General features: G+C 46.7%; 1 protein-coding gene across 1 annotated transcript; it reads left to right on the plus strand.

The window, feature by feature from the left end:
* The first annotated feature begins 17,597 nt into the window (after positions 1-17,597).
* On the plus strand, positions 17,598-19,825 carry LOC142591485 (uncharacterized). The gene is made up of 2 exons (XM_075703814.1): positions 17,598-18,324; positions 19,809-19,825. Exons 1-2 carry the CDS (start codon positions 17,598-17,600, stop codon positions 19,823-19,825), a joined length of 744 nt encoding a protein of 247 aa, XP_075559929.1.
* The last annotated feature ends 410 nt before the right edge of the window (positions 19,826-20,235 follow it).

Below are 20,235 nucleotides of genomic sequence, written 5' to 3' on the forward strand. Positions count from 1 at the left end.
GCTTGTGGCGCTAGCACTGCGCAAGTTCTTTTGTGTCAATGATGTGAGGAGGGCAACACCGTCTGTTGACGTGGCAGGGAGCCGAGATTTGCGTCACGTGCGCGTTCAGCAACAGCGACAGCTTTTACTAGCAGAGACATCCGCTGACAGTGGCCACGATGACGCTACATCAATTGGCCAGCAGTTCGCAAAGAAAGCCTTGATTGAAAGACACTGTTCAATGAGTGCCACAAAGCTTTCCCTTGCTCCAATCCCTTCATCACGCAGAGCTCGTCTGTGTACAGGGAATTATTATTGAGCCCACAACCTACTGCTTTATTATGAGCGATACTAAGGAATGTGCAACTGGGAGTACACAAAAAGCTATATTCTTCAGAAAAGATCATGCATGTTTAAGAGCATACGCATTAATAAAGCAGATGAATGGTCTGGCTGATCACAATATAGACAATGCCATAAATAACTTGAGCGGATGTCAGCTATGTGAAGAGGCGCCTTACGCTGTCGTGGCTTTCCTAACACCTGCAGAGCGTGAATAGCAAACTCGAAAGAAAGGTAAATACGATGTATGTCTTTTCATTTCGGCAACTTTATGTATACGGTGTTACGTGTTGTAGGTGAGTTATTTCGGCCTGAGCAACTTTGGCTCCCGTCGAGACCGCCATTCTCTGTTTCCAGTCTAAAATTGTGCCAAACAGCGGTGATTATACGAAAATGATCTGCGATATTGTGCACTGCGGTCTGAACAAAAATGCTTACGGTGAAGAGGCATAAAAGGTCGTAGGAAAGGCAGCCCAGCATCTGACTACTATATTTCAGGCAGTAGGCAGCAGACTATAAAAAATGCGAAAATTTTCAAGCGCTCTTGGGTAACCTCCTCGGAAAATTTTACTCGTAGCGCCATGCTAGCGTGACTGTGCACGAGGTTTGTTTTTCAGAGTAATTGCTCCAGTGTTTCGTTTTGCGGTAACCCATTGGGTATGCCATTGTGCTACTGTGCTTGAGGTAGTGAGTTGCATCCCGACGTCAGCAGCTGAATTTCTACGAGGGGCAAATGCAGACATGCTGGTATAATTAGATTTATGTGCTTGTTAAAGAACCCCCGCTGGTCAAAATAATTCAACATCCTGCACTACGGTATGGCTGATAACTATATCGCGATTGTGGTACGCACAACGTCAGCGCTTATAACTACTTTTGAAATGCATTTTCCTGAAAGGGAACATCAAATAAATATTCCAGGACTGCATAAAGCGCAGTTTCCACATGAGGGCCACCACAACACATTCTTCGCCTATATAGGTATATATACCGCGTCTCATAAAGTTTTTCTTTCCAATGAAGTTCAAATTACGCGGGCTTGAATACTGACTAGGTGCTCTCTCAAGGAGTGATCTAGCTGCACATCTGTGTCAAGCGATAAGCATTCACTCAAAAGGAAACATGTCACAACAGCAAAGTGTCTCACCATTCGTAGTGGATGCAAAGGCTGCTGGCACAAGGAGTGCCAGGACAAAAAGGACAGGTGCCATGTTTGCGGGTATAGGTGGCTCAAGTCGGGCTTTGTATCTGTGCTGCGGGAGGCTACCGTATCTTGTGAGGCTAACCTGAGGCGTCCGACGGAATATATAGGCAAAGTGCATTGCACGTGTCTTAAAACCGAACGAGGGCGTTAGAAAAACCAAAAAAACAAGACACAATATCCGTTTGAGCATAAGTGAAGCACATCTCACGCTGTATTCGACATTGTATGAAAAATTATTGCTTGCCGATTTCCCAGTCCCGGAACACCGTCACACGTGGTCGAACGACGTAGCGGCCTTAGCATCGTTTCTGACACGCACAAGCAAGTAGGCTTGTACTTTGGTTTTATTTTTCTTGCTTTTTTATGCTAATGCCTCTGTATCAGTGGGGAGCTTCTCCTGACCCGGATGTGCGGATCCTATTGGCATTTCCGAAAGAAAGAAAAAGAAAAAAAAAACGAACTTTTTACACAGGCTTGTTGGAGTATCGCACGTGTGGCGTATCTTGGCAGAAGCAAAAAGTCGAAAATCTATAAACTGACCTCGTTGTCCCTTTGTTTTCAATAAGTTAGTAAGTGTCTCTAAAGCACCGGAAGAGCTAGATCTACAATTTAACAATAATGTGTCTCCTTACGGCATTCATTTTGTATGAAGAACCGCTGGGCATTTGTAGCCATGCCTGTGGCCGAAAAGCAATTAGAAGTAATTGTGCTGCGAATGAGGCCGTGAATTAAGCGCTGTACGGGCAAAGCAACAATGAGGTTGGCACAGCGGACGGCTATGATTAAGTTTTCATTCGTTTGCGTCTGTGTCACCAGGACAGAACTAAGTGGTCGAGATGTTATCATCGCACGCAAGTTAACTATATGATAAGCAAAGAAAGTAGGTCACTGAGCACATCGAGAAGGAACACATGAGCTGGCTACCTTGCCTTCTCGCATTTTTGTTGGTGTCACCAAAACTGAGTTATTACTATAAAGATCGGCAATCTTCCCATGAAGATATTGTCTTTAGTTTCAATGGTGTATATGCGAGAGACCCCTGCGAATCTATCTTATAGGTCTCAACACGTATGTTTCTCAGTGCCCTTCATAACATAAACATGCCTATAAGAATGGTTGCTATGGAAGAAAAAAACAAGAAAAATTTTTACTGCGTGGTGCATGCAAGTCAAACACATGTAGCTAAGTGGGATAACTGAGGGAACAGGCTCCAATATGCAAGACTGAAAGCTATACGAACGATAGCAACAACATGCAATGAACAAAAGGTGCTTTTGTTAGAAATTACACGACATGCGGATCTCACCCATGGCTTCGCAAAACCGTTGCTTCTTCAAATTTTAGAATTGGAACTTATAGCAACGGACTGGGCAATAGCTGCAAGAAAATAGACCGACGCAGAATTTTACAACAATTGCTGAGGGCCTAGCTGATGCATATTTGTCATAAATAGTGAGCCCAAGAAACCAGACACAGCACAAAAAAATGGAAGCAAACGGGTGCATGCGCGTGACTCATGGCCATTCTTTTTCTTCCGTAATGTGTGCGTTTTCTTGCGCTCTCTGTGTCACCCACGTCAAAAATCGTCTTCCTTTGTTAAGTCAGATTATAAATCTAGTTTTCAGGTGAACTCTTGAGTGCATGCGCGATGCATCTGGAAATTCATTGTCCTCCTTTCTAAGTACTTTCAGGTCAACCCCATTCCGAAAAACATGGATCCAAAAGAAGGCCGGCGCGTGCACATTATGTGGAAAGGCATTTAGCCAAGCTAGAAAACACGGTCTTCGCAGATCCAACACTGTATCCATGGAATAGACACACAAATTACATTAAGGCAGCTTCGGTAGTTCTTGACAACGCAGGCAAGCTAATCACCTGCGCAACTACACGTAGCGACAGGATAGTGGAAGCGGAGGAAGTCGCTGTTGCGCTGGCAGCGGCTGAGAGCTATCGAAAAGATAAATCAATACTCATTTTAACGGATTCAAAAGATACATGCAGGAACTACACAAAGGGTAGAATCTGCAGGGCTGCCTTAGCTATCCTCCACAAGGCAGAACACCTCAGACGCACCGCAACCCACAAACAAATCTGTATTACCGGCACACACGGGGATAGAAGGAAATGAAAGGGCAGACAGCTTGGCTCAAGAGATCACGTACCGAGTCGAGTGGTCACACGGCCCTGGGACAGCACTTCATCGTGGAGATCGGCTATTCAGAGTTACTGAACTACCACAGAGGCAAGAGAATTAGATACTCTCCGCCACACAAAGCCTTAACACAGCAAGAAGCAGCTAGTTGGCGGAGGCTGCAAACGGGAACCTTCTCTAACTTACGTATACTAAGCAAGATGTATCCTACACAATTTAGGAACACTTGCCCGTGGTGCGGGGCAACCCTTCCCGCTTTACCGTATAACCTGGGAGTGTAAACGTAACTACACATTCCACCAACACAAAACCCTGAGTGCGGAGCAGTGGGAGAGCCGGCTCACCAGCTGCGAGCTCACCGCCCAAAGGGCAATGGTGCAGCACGCAGGCCAAGCAGCGTGGCTTAGTGAAGCCCTGGACTTGGGGCCCAACCCTGCTAAGAAGGTCAAGCGTCTGCAGTGATGAAGACGAAGACCGAACGCTAAACCCTTAATGGACTAACTAGTTTTCTCTCTCTCTCTTCTACCATAAAGCGCAAGCTACTCTTCTCGCTTGTAACAACAGAGAAAATTACGTTACTTCGTGAAATAACCTATTGGAGTAAAAAACGTTGTGGGGCTAATTGGTTCATAGCTTTCAAAAGATGAAGCGCCATAGAGACAACACACTATCGAAGAAACAACAATGACAGGACAGGAAGCGCCTTATCCTGTCATTGTTGTTTCTTTATTGGTGTGCGGTCTGTGTTGGCGCTACATCTTTTGGGAACTTATTGGAAGATGACGTACACTCTCGAGTTGATGAGAAAACGTTGTTTAATTTAATTGGTTAAGTACTGCGTTTCACTACTTTATTGCATCAAAAAATACCAGATGATGCTCTCAGATGCATGCACAGTTAGGCGAACGTTCCAAATGACCAAAGCGGACGTCCTGTTAAAGCCCCTTCATGAGAGCGTGGTCGCCCCAATTTTGCAGACACTCCAATACAAAGAGTTTTATAATCAAGGGCTATTCAGCTGCTTTGTTTTATTGGTGTTTATGAATTGCACATGCTTTCAGAACAAAGTGTTCGTCGAATGGATTTGATTGAACCTTTAAATGCCGAAACGGCAGTTTCTCGCCAAAGAAAACTGAAACAGATCGTTCACTTCCATTTTTGGTGCTATAGAGCACGTTTGCACAAGGAACCAACCTACGAAATGTTCTTTTAGGTTAACTGAATTACTGTATCATTTAAAATTTAATAGTTAATAGGTTGAACTATCAATAGCTTCCAAAACGAGCACGTTTTAGTTTCATTAAGTATGCCACACATAAAAAGGATCGTTTTGCAACAGAGAAGTCAGCGTACCATATAGGACACCCTGGGCATGTACAGGGTACCATTAGTAAGCCGTTAAGATACTTATAACATAATGTGTACACAATGAACAATGATAACGTACGAACAGCGACGGTTCTGCTATACTGAATAGCTCATTTTGAGCATTGTCATGGGTGGCTCTCATGAAAAAGAGAAGCTGTAAGCAGCAAAACAACAACAAAAACTTCATTTGTCTATGAATGGAAGAGAAACAATTTGCAGATTCAAACGACTTACGCAGCCACAAGCAGAAGTACACACACAGCAGATATTCCGAAACGATAAATGTATTGCAATTGATCTCATTTCGTTATAAATGGACCAAGTTTACTTCTCTCTGGCTCTCAATGGGTTTGGCTTCGGTCGGTTATAGGTAATCTGTAACAAGCGCAATGCTGTGATGTTAAGAGATCCCTTGTTCAAGCGCCTAAACTGTATTTTCTGACAACAACACATTGGGAATGATGACAGTCTCAAAACGGTACTTTGCTGGCTAGCAATTAGGAGAGCTAAGGGCAGTCCTAATGGGAATGAGGCAGAACTGATTTAACATTGCATGAATGCAAGGACTCTTATTGCCACTTAAAGCTCATGAGAAGAAAAATCTGATGTCCGGCGTTATGACACCAAAAATTCACAGGCGGTCGAACACTCGATCAGTGGTGGGAACAAAATTTAATGGCACCAAAATTGATGGAGCCACCATTAGTGGTCGAAGCCGGGACCTTTGGTGTCAATTAGGACGAAGTTAAGAAAAGGACCCTTGAGCCCACGAACTTTTGTGGGAGTCGAACCCACCGGCATTGGTTTTAACTATGACGAAGTTAAGATAGAGTTCATTAAGGCACTCGAACTCACAACTTTTAGTGGGACCAAAATTCAATGGCACGAAAATTGACGGACCCACAATTGGTGGCCGAAGCAAGGACATCTCGTGTTAATTAGGACAAAGTTAATTAAGCAATAATTAATTGAGACACTCGAACCCACGAACTTTTGTCGGAGTCGAACCAAGGGCTATTGGTCTCAACTGAGACGGAATTAAGATAGAGTACATTAAGTCACTCGAACTCACAACCATTGGTGGGATCAAAATTCTATTGCTCCAACGTTGATAGTGCCACCATTGTTAGTCGAACCCACGAAATTGGTTCTAATTAGGGCAAAATTAATTAACGCATTCGAACCCACGACCTTTAGTGAGTGTCGAACCTCCGACCTTCGGGGGGGCAAAATTTCAATGGCACCAAAATTAATGGTGCCACCATTGATGGTTGAGCCCACGACCATCGGTGGGAGCCTCACCCACTACCTTTGGTTTTCATTCCGACACTCGAACCCACCACCTTTGTTGGGTGTCGAGGCCTCGGTCTTTGGTGGGGCCAAAATTCAATGGCACCCAAATTGATTGTTTCAAAATTGGTGGTCAAACCCACGACCTTTGGTTTTAATTAAGCCACTTGAACTCTTGGGTTTTAGTGGGAGTCGGACACTCGAACTTTGGAAGGACCGAAATTCAATGCCACCAAAATTGATGGTTCCACCATTGCTGGTCGAACCAATGGCATTTGGTGTTCATTACGCCAATAAATTAAGGTATCGTTAATTGAGGCTATCGTACTCACGACGTTTTTTGGGAGTCGAAGCCATTGGAGATATGAGAAAACTGGCTATTTCTCTAAGTTGGGGTCCAAAGTGACATCACGCAGGCCAAGAGTCGAACTCATGACACTTGGTGTTAATGCAGGCGAAGTGAAATAAAGCACTCGAGCCCACGACTTTTGGAGGTAGTCAAATGCTCGACCTTTGGTTGGAGTCGAACCCACTTGGAGATATGGGTCAAGCGGCGTTATCTCCAAGTTCGATTTCAATTCATATCGTGAAGGCCGAGAGTCGAACCCAGGACCTTTGGTGTTAATTAGGGGCAAGTTGATTAAGGCACACGAACTCACTACCCCACAAGGAGATATGATCGAACCGTCCATACCTGCAAGTTGAGTTCTTACTGACGTCGTGAAGGTCGCGAGTTGAACCCACAACCTTCCGTGGGAAACAAACAATCGGAAGTAACAACCCACCGGAATGAAAATTTCAAGTAATGTATTAAATGTCTCGTGAGCGCGTACGCTTTCACCTTCATCCTCTTTATCGTATGCTGTAGTGACTTACTTTTATCGAGAAGCTCAGTGGCTCAACGTCCCCCAAGCAGTCGCTCGTGACACCAACTTGCTCGATTCAGGCTTCGCAATCGTGCCTTATACCATTACACTGACCACCACTGGGGTAACAGTTGAGTGTTTGTTATTAGGGCGCAAACCTTTTACAAACGCCACGAAAAGTCCAATGGCCAGCGTTGCACCATCCGGCGCTATGGCACCAAAATTCAAGGCACTAAAGTTAAAGCACGGAACGCACTATATATGGTGCTGATTAAGACAAAATTTATTAAGACCGACGACCTTTGGTGGGAGTTGAATCCTCGACCTTTGACGGTATTTGGACCTACGGGCTTGGTGTTAATTAGGGCGGATTAGGCCATAAAATTATTTATATGAAAGTGTGAAGCAGAGGCGAAGAAGGAAACAACAGCGGAACATGTGGTGTTGGTTAAGACAAAGATAATTTTGACAAAATAATTAAGATATAGTGAATTAAGGCACTTGAACACACGACCTTTGGTGGGAGTCGAAACCACTTGGAAATATGAGCAAACGAGGCAAATCTCCAAATTTGACTCCTGTTGACATTGAGAAGGTCGAAAGTCGAACCCACGGCATTTTAGTGGGAGTCGAACCCGCGACCTTTGATTTTATTTAGGGCGATGTTTTTAAGACACCGTTAATTAATGTAGAATTCACGAAAACACCCAATCCCACATCCTTTTTCGGGGAGAAAACAAGTATTAGGAAGTACCAACGCAATAGAATCAAAATGTCAAGTAACATAACAAATACCTCGTGAGCGGGCAGGCTTTCAACTTTATTCTCTTCAGCGCATGCTAAAATGGTTTTCAATTTTTATTTTCCACGTTCCCTTCGTCTCACCTTCTTAGGGGCATTTCATAACGACGTAACTGCTATCGGTATCAATGTTGTATTATTAATAGAGAATCCCACTACAGTTCTCTCACTTTGGGACCCTCGTCAGTATATTTGTATGTTGTAACTACTTTTCTGCAAAGAATAAATGTGAATACGACTTGTACTTTCACTAAGCTTACTACCGTGGCAAGTCGCGCTATTTCTGGCCTCCCGTTGCTATCAGCCTCGCTAAATATGTCTCTTATTGTGAGCCCTGTCAGCACCGTAACCGTCCAATCACCACCCCCGAGGGGCGACAAATGCGTATTCCGTGCCATTCCACTCCGTCTGAATTCATCGCAATCGACTTTTTGGTCCATTCGCCAAAATGGTCACTGGCGACAGCTGCATTGTCACTGCTATCAACCACGTGACACGTTACGCCACTACTGCGTCTGCCCAAGCCAACGCTGCCTTTAAAATCGCCGAGCTCTTAGGTTCCATCGAGCAGCACACGGCTCTTGTGTTATTGTGCGAAAATGGCAACGCGTTTCCTTCCCGCATTCTTCATAAACTGCTTCCCGCAACCCATACCATACACAAAACAACGTCTGCTTACCACCCTCAGGCCAATGCTCTCACTGAACACTTTCATCGAACTTTATCGAACAGAATTGCGATGTATATGCGATGTACATAACTGGCAGACTATTTTTCCCTTTTGTCACGTTCGCCTACAGCTCCGCCGTTCAACGCACAACTACATATAGACCATTCTTTCTCGTCACCCACCGAGGAGGCTTAAAGGCTATGGTATTGTCCTACTAAGTACAAGGTCACTGCGGCCGCAATTCGATGGCGGCAAAATTCAAAAGCGCCGGTGTCCCGCGCATTAGGGGCACGTTAAACATCGCTTGGTAATAAACATTAATCCAGAGACCCCCCCTACGGCATGCCTCATGATCAAATCATGATTTTGGCGCAGAAAAACCATGAATTCATTCATTCGTTCCTTCTCGTGCATGGGCCGAATCCTACTGCAGTGTTCGACATTACCTTCTTTTCTACTTCCACATTTAGGAGGGCGTCTCTTCAGGAAGAGTTCGTGTCACAAGTCAATTACGCCCTCCTGTCACCACCGCGCCAACACGGATGCTGCCCTGGCAAATAAAAAACTTCGCTCTGACGATAAACGACGTGTGGTATCGTTCCTTTGAGGCGACGCAGTTCTTCCAAACCCGTGACCTCTGTAAGAAGTTTCTGCATCGCTACATCGGTCCCTACGCCATCGTAGAATAAATGCCTCCTGCAATTAGCGCATTGTTCAGGCCCATTTCGTTCACGACTACTGTTTTCGCAACACTGGGATTGTCCACGTGTCCCGCCTCAAGCAATTTACTCGTCGATCACTGGTACATTGACTTGCGACCAGGATGGCCTCTCCAGAGAAGCGGCGAAGAGTGTGACCATTTTAGCACACCTAATCATTTTCATCTGCATATAATGATCATCAGCGCAAATGTTCTTCTTGGCTAGTGCTATTTGCGACCTCGCTTAAGAAAAGCATTCGATCTGGTTCCATCCTTTTATTATATATATTTGTGCGGGGTCGCCTGGGCCGAAACGATGGTATTTATATGTTTAGGTGAACTGGGCCGTGTCTCCCATTTGTTGTTAGTTCGCAAGTGTGGGTGTGGAGAAAAGGCTTCATACTATTACGCCCTAACCGCCTGAGAGCAAATGCCACTGTCAAGTTATTACTTGGACTGTAAATAGTAATGCTTAAAGCAATGACTCTTGGCACCTTAGCTCTGTAGTAGACTCGTCGTACTCGTGGTAACAGTGGAAAAGCAAAATCCTTGATTGTTTTTGTGCTGTAAGCAAAAGTACGATGAATCCCAACCAACTCGACCACGTTGCTTTAGTGCTCTAGCGTTTATGCAGTGGACTCTAAAGATATCACTGCATACCTACATGAGCTCACTCCATAGTCATTCTGAATAAGAACACACAACTGCAGGACGGCATTCCTCATTGCCATTTGTGCAGTTTCTAGACGCTAATTTTCGAAAGCAAATTTCAGGAAACTTTGGAAACGCTGACGATGAATATTACTTTATACATCCCTGGACATGACTGTTACTGAACTGAAAATTTATTGTGCCGAAGCACGTTATGCGAGAAACAATAAAATTTGTTGTTTAATTAGAAAACAAATGATTTGTTTCGGTACAGCACTCATATTTGAGCTGCTTAGGGACTCCAGGTATGCGCTTCGCTGAAACGTGTCAGAAAATGTTGCTATTTCCGGATACACGCGTCCTGTAGCTAATTGGGGCCTAAGTAGAGCATCCTGCGGAAACGTTGCTGCGACACGTGGGAAACGATGTTCATCATGAGCGTAGGCATCCTCACATGGGAGAGAGTTGCGCAATACAGCTCCATCCTGCCGATCAGACCGGCATATTTTATATACGGAAGTTAGCTATGTCATACAGCCATAACAGGGTTGCGCTAAACACTGTTCAGTTAGATTTGATTTTTTACGCTATACCATATATCGGCAATGTATGGCGGTCAGAAAGAAATTTCATGTAGTCCGCTCTGTTTCATGACAAGCGGAAATCGATTACAAATATATTGGTGAAAAAACTACAAGAAAAGAATGTGTTATATAGTCCACAATTGCGGTATTGCGATTGCAGTTCATTGAAACTGGGTGAAGTACCTAAACAAGATATCTCCTGAAGGAAGCAAAGGTGGGGCGAGCGTATGGGTTGCAGTCTCAACATAAGCAAGTATAATATACTTTCGGTTATTATAGCCGAGATGCTGTTCTTCGTTGCCATCTCTGTAAAGTCGCATCTGGTGACGGGGATAAGGCAGCTGAAGCTTCCAAATGCAGTAGTCATTGAAGCTACTTTCAATACAAGTGCAACAAAGCCTTCTTGTCTTTAGATAATTTTTGACCTAATCGACGGCTCTCTACGCAGAAATGCGTTCTGTTGTGTCGAAAGGCTAATTTGTTAATAGATCTTGACTTACTTTCGCCCCGTGTCTGGCGTCCCTTCAGACGCTGTCATTGCGACCATTCTAAAGCGTTCGGTTTAGTGAACCTACATCTAATAAAATGCGCGGGGTAATTTTCCTTAGTAGGTGCATGGTGGTGCAAAAGCACTGCTGCACTGATGCTTTGACGCTTTGCTATTCAATGCAGGGAAAGTTGTTTGTTTTTATCGGGAGCCCATCAAGCGCCTTCTAGTGCATAAACATAGTGTAGCGCCCTGCGAAGGTGACTGACGAGCATGCAGCAACTACAAAAGAAAACAAAATTAAAAGTACTGATATTAAGCACCTACGCAGTCTTTCTTTTAAATAACGAGATCCCCTAGATTTTAGTTTCACCACTTGCTGAGCGCGCTGCACTCGACTATCGATGATAACTTGCCATGACAAGAAAAGATGCTTATTCTTATGAAAATTGGCGTTACGTGAAGCACTGTGCAAGCGACGGGATATATAGTATCATATACGTTATGCAGAACTTGGAGAGATAAACCAATACAATTTAGCCAGGCAACCAACAGTTTTTTGGATATTGCGAGCGAGTTCAAGCGAACGCACTCAGCGCCATGAATTTAACCCTTCAGCATTGTGTTCTTTGAAACGCAAAGAATATGGCAGCAACTTCAAGAGAATGCCATATTTCTGACCCGAGCGTTGCTTATATTGCGCATCTGTTTATGAATTGCGTTACTCACGGACTTCTCATGGTTAAAATATTATTCTGGTACACGAAATTCTTCTGGTACTGTCCTGACACCACCTGATTTTGGTAAGCTTTCTCTAGTTAGAATACTCTGTTGCACATTAACATGGTACTGATTAGGTTGATATGTGTGTTGACAGCTACCAAATTAATTACGTAATCTTGTACATGTATAGAATAAGCAAACATTGCTACGTCATGTGTAATGCAGCTATTGTTTGGAATAAACGAATTACAGAAGATATTGGGTAGGATTTGAAGATTAGCTGTGCAGCTTTGCTTTCATATTTTGTAGACTTAGCGTTTATTGCGTCCCTTAATAAACATTTTGGCGAAACTCTAGGAGCAATGCGAACTCACTAGAATAGAAAGAAGTATTCCACTAAAATTTCCATGTGTTCTCTATTGTTCACAGCTTTTTTACATACCCCTACGCACTACGTGCTTGAGTTCTATCTGCGCCTTCGTTAGTTCAAGTGCTCCACCACTGCGCTCATCACCGTTTGATCGTCTGTGGTTAATATGTCCTAAGGAACACATAATACGCAGCAAATTAAAACATTATTTTATGTTTTAGTCACCATAATAATTCTTGCTAACAGGCAAAATCGTTTTCTGAGCCGGTATCCCTGAAATGCAGTTTGCGCACACAATTTGGGCGGCTAGTCCTTGTACAGTCTTGAGTCCTTGTCGGTTCTGCACTACAGTCCATAGAATGGATCTTTTGAAATAATAATACCTTCTACATTATGGACGAACTGATGAACAGAGGATAACATAGTTGAAACAGTAATTCTATTTTGCTTGCCTAGCTAGCATTATGACGTTGTAATGCCATTCTGTTCTTAAGAATTGTGTCAAGGAAGCACATCAGTCGGTGCTTGCGGCACATGGCGGCAGATTTGCTTCGCTGCACAGGAAAATCTCCCGCACGAAATATTTGTGCTAGAAAAAAAATGTGATAACCCTTGATGCGAACTACGAACACTGTATCCGTGATTGTCTCCGCAGGCGGCAATCATTGTTTCACTGTTCATTGCGCCATGGGAAAACGCATGCAGACGCTTTTATTGTTATTATCGTCATCATAAATAGTCGAAAAGTTTTTCTTGTTTCGCAACCATAATGACTTTTTTTCCAAACAGGTTTGAAAGGGGTTTATAAGGTTAGACAGCAGGCGGAAAGACTGCACGACGGGCACAGCAAGGACAGTCTCAGTCGGCGTCAACAGCTCGGGATCTGCGCTCGCACCTGCCGCCCATACAGTGTCGCAATGCTGCGTGCGTTGCTTCATCCCCACTACAGTATACCAGCGGTGAAGGGAAACCACCATGGCGACTGAAGGCGAAGTGAGAATAAGGGGGTCATGATATGGCTTGAGGCGGCTAACATGGACCAATTGGCGGCCAAGACGACGCTTGTAGGAAGATGGCTTGATCAGCTCAATAACATAGGTGACGGTAGAGAGGCACTCGATAACGCGATACAGACCTCGGTACTTGGAAGGAAACTTAGGAGTCAGGCCAGGGAAATTAAACGGTGCGCGGAGCTAGACGAGGGAGTTAACGGCGACAGCTTGTTCAGTCAGATTGCGGTCATGGAGGTATTTTTGGAGGGCTTGGTTGTCCGCAGCAAAGGAGCGGGCCAGCTGCCGATACTCTTCACCATATTGAGCCATTTCAAAAGATTCGCTGAATTCGGAGGCGCCCGGACGATACGACAAAATGGTGTCTAGTGTTCGCGGCCATATAAAAGAAATAATGGGGAAAATCCGGTTGTCGACAGTGTCGCGACATTATACGCGTAAGTGACGAAGTCAAGAACGACATCCAAGTTAGCGTGAACCGAAGTAATGTACATGGGCAGCATGTCTCCCAGCGTGCGCTGAAAGCGCTCCGTTAGTCCGCTGGTCTGCGGGTGGTAGGCTGTAGATGTGCGGTGAACTGTACGGCCTGAACGAAGGAGTTCCTGAAGTACATCGGATAAAAAGACACGCCCTCTGTCGCTGAGTAGTTCATGTGGTGCGCCATGGCGGGGGACGAAATGACGTGTAAGAAGTTCGCAACGTCACGAGCACCAGCCAATGGAAGCGCAGCCCTTTCTGCATGCCACGTTAGGCAGTAGACGGCGACGATGCCTCATCTATTACCAGCGACAGAACACGGAAGTTGGCCATAAAGATCGATTCCGACATGGTCGAAGGGGCGTGCAGGACGCGCTAAAGTGTAGGAGGTGGGAGTTTCCGTCGTTGACACAATTAGCAAGACCGAACGTATTTGCGGACATATGTGTACATGCCACGCCAGTAATGACGTTGTCGGAGCCACTAATACGTTTTCAGCGTACCAGCGTGAGCATGTTGAGGGTCAGCATGAAAGTATGCGCAGACGTCAAACCGCATGTGGCTAGGGAAGACGAGCAGCCAATTACGGCTATCGTGTTGATAGTTACGACGATATAATAGTTTGTCTGTTATCGCAAAATGCGTGGCTTGGTGGCGAAGTGCACGTGTGTGTGCAGAAGTTGGCGGAACGGAAAGAATATTCAGGAGGAAGATGATCCAGGGGTTTTTACGCTGTTCAGAACGCATGTCTGTAGCGGTAAGTGAAGCCAAGGCAAAGGCACCAGTTGAATGCGGTTCCGCAGTCGATGTCATGGGAGATCGGGAGAGCGCATCCGCGTCAGAGTGTTTTCGCCCCGATCAGTACACCAACGCGAATCTCAAATTCTTGCAGGCGAAGAGCCCAACGTCCAAGGCGACCAGAAGGATCCTTCAGGCATGTCAACCAACACAGTACGTAATAGTCAGTCACCACGTCGAAAGTGTGACCGTATAAGTAGGGACGAAAGTTGATTATTGCCCACACAATCGCGAGACACTCTTTTTCAGTTACCGAGTAGTTGGATTTCGCCTTGGTGAAGGCACGGCTAGCATAAGCGACAATGTAGTCAGAAAACCCTGGTTTGCGTTGCTCAAATACTGCAACAAGACCGACGCCGCTGGAATCCGTGTGTACTTCGGTTGGTGCAGTCGGGTCGTAATGGCGCAGAATGGGTGGTCAGGTAAGCAGATGCCGTAATATAGTCAAGGCCTCGCCGCAGGCTTGAGTCCGATTTGAAAGCTCGCCAGGGCCAGCAAGTAGCTTCATAAGCGGTGTTATGAGGGAGGCAAGCTTCTGGACAAAGCGATGAAAACACGAGCATAAGCTCACAAAGCTGCGCACTTCTTTTACGGTGATCGGCTTAGGAAACTCCGCGACGGTGCGAAGTTTCTCAGAGCCGAGAAGAATTCGCTGTTTTGAGACTATATGACCTAGTATGGTGAGTTGACGAGCCCTGAAGTGACACTTCTTCAGGTTGAGTTGAAGGCTTGCGTTGGTAAGGCACTGGAAAATCGTGCGCAGGCGGGCGAGATGCGTAGCGAAATCGCGGACGAACACGACAACATCATCTAGATAACACAGACATGCCTGTCATTTTAGACTCCGTAAGATGCTGTGCATCTCTCGCTCGAATCTCGCAGGCGCATTGCAAAGTACAATTGGCATGACTGTGAATTCGTATAGACAATAAAGGGTGACGAACGCCGTCTTTGGACGATCACACCCCGCCATCGGGACTTGCCAATAACCCGAACGCAGGTCGAGGGAAGAGATGAATTCGGTGCCTTGTAGACAATCGAGGGTGTCGTCTGTTTGGGGAAGAGCGTAAACGTCTTTCCTAGTAATGTTGTTGATACGCCGGTAATCCACACAGAACCTAATGAACCGTATGTTTTCTTGACCAGCACAACGGGAGATCACCAAGGACAACAAGAAGGCTTGATGACTCTACGCTCGAGCATGTCGTTATCTTGCTCCGTAATTATACGACGCTCCGCTGGTGATACACGTTAAGGACAGTGTCGCAAAGGGGTGCTGGTTCTGGTGTCAATTCTGCGAACAACGGTGCTCGTTCGATTTAAAGATCGTTTGCGGAAGTGAAGCGAAGTTCTGAACAAGTTCAGAAGAGTAAGAAGCTGCGCACGTTGATCCGGAGCAAGGTTGCTGTCCATTGATGGGAAACATACGTCCGAGAATACATCAGTGGATGCAAGATACGGTATCAACGCGTTGAGCTCAGGTTTGGAATCGTCTCGGAGGAATCAAGAGGCACGATAACATCATCAACGACTAACGAAGCTGGACCAATCATAAGACGGCAACAAACACTGACAAGGACAACATAGGGGAATTTACTTGTGTTTACTAAATGAAATAAAGAAACGATAAATTAATAGAAATGGACCTGCGTCTCATTATGGCGTAAGGTGAGAGGGAAAAACGTAGCCAGTGCACTGAAAATCGATAACCGGATTAAGAGGGCGGTGCCGGCGCGTGCGATTGGTCCGCTTTCCTTACTTAGCTTGCGGTGGCTGCTCGAAAATCGCGGCGGCATGCAACGAAAGCTTAGGAATAATGCTAAAATGAATTCTCAGCAAAGAAGAGTTGGCCGAATGAGGTCGTAAACTTGCCGAAAGTGCTCGAAAACGTTACGCGGCCACGAAAGAAGTTTTATCACACGCGAATAAACCCATGCTCTCCGGTAGGTGCGAGTAGCCAGCGCCTGAGCGATCGGCTGCAGCCATCTTTTATTCCTTTCGGAACGGGGCAGCCTGCGGCTATTCAGAACAAAACTCAGTTTTGTTCGGCATATTAATGCATTTTTAATAGGTACAGGTCACTTTGACGCGCTGAGTTTTCGCGGTTTTGTGACGTCGCGTGACAGGCAGGTGAAGTGGGTGCAGCCCGAAAACTTTTAGCCAATAGCCGGTGCCTAATGACGAAAAAACGTCGAATCAGAAATAACTTTTTTTTTCGGTCAAATCATGCATAATCAGTGTGTACACATCATATCAGATGGGGAGATATTGTGGTTTTCGTGACGTAGCGTGACAGACAGGTTAAGTGGGGTTAGACCAAAAAACCTTTTGACCAATCGCGGAGCGCTGATGGCAAAAATGGAATAGAAGAGTTTGGAATAGTTTTACATTACAGCGCCCTAGGTGGCGCGTTCTGTGGCGTGTAGTATTGGGGGCGGGAAGGATAGTCGCGGTATTGTCGTGCACCCCGGGCCGCCGCGAAGCGCCGACGACAGAAGCGTGCAACGTGACCTGGAATTCCACAAGCGTAGCATATTGGTCGGTTGTCTACAGTGCGCCACGGATTTACGATGTGCTGCTGTACACCAGGAAATGGGGCCGGTGGCTGTGAGAGGTTGAGGGGCCAACACTGGCAGTCGACGCAGTGGCTGTGCAGCGGCAGCCGCATACGTGAGTGGTGCGGCAACAGGTGTCGGCTGAGAGACGGGCGGTAGCACCTCGAAGACCTGCTCCAGAATATATTTTGTGATAGATGGCGCTGGATTGTGCGTATGCACTTCTGGAGTAGGCGCATACGAGAAATGCGAGAGCTGCCGTGCCGCTTCCTCAAGCACGTTGTGCTGTTATCGCCTGCCTGTGTGCGGCGTGTAACGTCACGACAGATAGCTGGACAACCACTGCGAGTGCCAGGCTACTTGTGACACGTGACGTCCCCAGAATGTATATTATCGGCCAGCACAATAAACGGGGGACTTTTTCCCTTTCGTCACCTGGAGCGCGGCTCGTCGACTGTTCCTTCCGACACGCATACGCGACACGCTCGCATGCCGTGTCACCACATGGTGTCAGAAGTGGGCGGTGGTCAACTATCTCGCTGAGGCTGTGGACGGTGGCATTTCCAGAAAATGGCAAACAAGCCCGCAACGGTAATCCCCGGGCTCCAGCAGCCACCACCGCTGGACTTTGACAAAACGTCAGAGTGGCCGGCGTGGATCGACCACTTCGATGACTACCGCTTCGCCACAGCTCTCAACGAACGTTCGGGAGATGCCCAGGTGCGCACGCTACTTTACACAATGGGACGCCAAGCCCGCGAAGTCTTTGCTACATTTGAGCTGACCGACGATGAAGCAAAAAGTTACGATGTCGTCAAGCAGAGGTTCAACAGTCATTTCGTCAAAGAGCGGAACATTGTTTATGAAAGTGCCTGCTTTCACAGACGCCAGCAACGACCAGAAGAGTCGGTGGATCAGTTCGCAACCGCACTTCACGTGCTGGCAGACCGCTGCGACTTTGGGGATATGAAGAAGAGACTCATCCGGGACAGGTTTGTCGTCGGGCTCCGGGACATGCAACTATCCGAGGCCTTGCAGATGGATCCGCAGCTGACATTGGCTACGGCGCTGGCCAAGGCTCGCCTCAAGGAAACCGTGCGTCAGCAGCAGCAGAGCCTTCGACCGGAGGGTGCCCACATCGGGAGCCCGCCAGAACTTCAGGACCAAGGTGCCATTGTGGACGCCGTAGGCCACCAGAAACGCCCGCAGCATAAAGAGGGACGGTGCCCCTACTGCGTCGGCGACGCGCACCCGAGGTCGACGTGCCCAGCCAAAGCTTCCAAGTGCCACTACTGTGGTAACAAAGGACATTTTGCGAAAGCCTGCCTTAAGAAAGTTGGGTCAGCGCAAAGAAAGGTACGCGTCTCGGCTGTCGAACATGGTACCGGGGAAACTTTCATTGGCGCGATTGACGCGGCCGGGAAAGCGCGCTATGTGCAGGTTCTGATAAACTCTGTGCCTATCTTTGCTAAAGTTGATTCGGGTGCAGAAGTGTCGGTTCTACCTTCTACATTTCCAGGATTGCCCACCCACCTGGATAACGCAGACGAGGTGCTACAGGGGGCTGGCGGGAACAAGCTCAATGTTCTAGGCAAATTTGTCGCAGAGATTGCGTGGAAACAGAGGACTGTCCGACAAACGTGCTATGTCGTTAGCACTCTTCGCGACGTACTTCTCGGGCTGCCAGCCTTAGAGGCTTTAGGTATCGTTAAATTTGCCGACTCGCTAACTGCAGACAAGCAACGGTATGAGACACTTTTTCCGCGCATGAGTCGTAGTCTAGGCACTATTCCAGGAGAATACACAATCAGGCTACAACCGGGCGCAATTCCACATGCCATAACCGCTCCGCGGCGAGTGCAGATTCCGCTCATGGAAAGGCTAAAGCAGGAAATCGAGAGACTCGTGCGCATGGGAATAATTAGAAAGGTAGACGGCCCCACGGATTGGTGCGCAGGAATAGTCCTGGTAACTAAACAGTCGGGGGAACTGAGAGTGTGCGTCGACCTCACAAAGTTAAATAAGTGCGTCGTTCGTGAACGCTTCACGCTACCTACGGTCGAACAAGCATTAGGCTCTCTGGCGGGTGCGAAATGGTTTTCGAAGCTTGACGCCTTCTCAGGGTTCCATCAAGTCCGACTAAGTAGGGACTCTGAAGAACTAACTACGTTCTTGACTCCATTCGGGAGGTACTGTTTTACTCGACTACCGTTCGGAATCACGTCCGCTCCGGAGTATTTCCAGAAAAGGATGTCGGAAATCCTATGTGGCCTGCCAGGCGTTGTCAACGTCATGGATGACATTTTAGTGTTAGGTAATACGAAAGCCCAGCATGACGAACGTTTAGCTGATGTTATGTCACGCCTAGCTAGCGCAAACGTGACTCTGAACAAAGAAAAGTGCCTGTTTGGCGTTAATAAACTGAGATTTCTGGGCCATATTCTGAATGAGAACGGAATTGAGCCTGATCCAGCGAAGGTCAGCGCTATTAAGAATCTAAACGCACCGAAAAATGTCACCGAACTGAGAAGCTTGCTCGGCATGGCCAATCACCTAGGTCGCTTTTTGCCTCACCTGGCGCAAACTACCGCTCCGATGCGTGCTCTTTTGCACAAAGATAGCGAATGGGTCTGGGGGTGTGACCAAGCAAAAGCGCTGAACGAGCTAAAGGAGCTCATTTGTTCTGCGCAGTGTATGCAAATGTACGATGCAACGCTTCCTACCATCCTTTCAGCGGACGCATCCTCTTTCGGACTGGGAGCTGTTCTTTTTCAAACGCAGAAAAACTGTCACCGTAGACCAATAGCTTTCGCGTCTCGTTCTCTCACGAACACAGAACGGCGATACTCCCAGATAGAAAAAGAAGCGCTAGCGCTCACGTGGGCAGCCGAAAGATTTGACGAGTACATCCGTGGCCTAAACGTTACCTTTGAAACTGATCACAAGCCTTTAGTGTCTTTACTGGGCCAGATGGCCATTGATGATATGCCCCCTCGAATTCAACGCTTCCGGCTACGCCTTATGCGCTATCTTTTCACGGTCCAGTACGTTCCCGGCAAATCGCTAGTCACGGCCGACACCCTCTCGCGATCCCTTGTAGCAGGCAGCGATTCTGAAAAAGGCTTGAGTGTGTCAGATATCACAGCGTACTCTAAGGCGTGTTTGCTTGGCTTGGAAACGGGGGACAATTTTTTATCCAGAGTGAGAG

This window comes from Dermacentor variabilis, chromosome 8 (genome assembly GCF_050947875.1).
Source record: "Dermacentor variabilis isolate Ectoservices chromosome 8, ASM5094787v1, whole genome shotgun sequence".
NCBI classification, from domain to species: Eukaryota; Metazoa; Arthropoda; class Arachnida; order Ixodida; family Ixodidae; genus Dermacentor; species Dermacentor variabilis.

Coding starts and splice junctions, on each gene's coding strand:
- LOC142591485 (XM_075703814.1), top strand. CDS start 17,598: ATGGCAAACAAGCCCGCAACGGTAATCCCCGGGCTCCAGCAGCCACCA.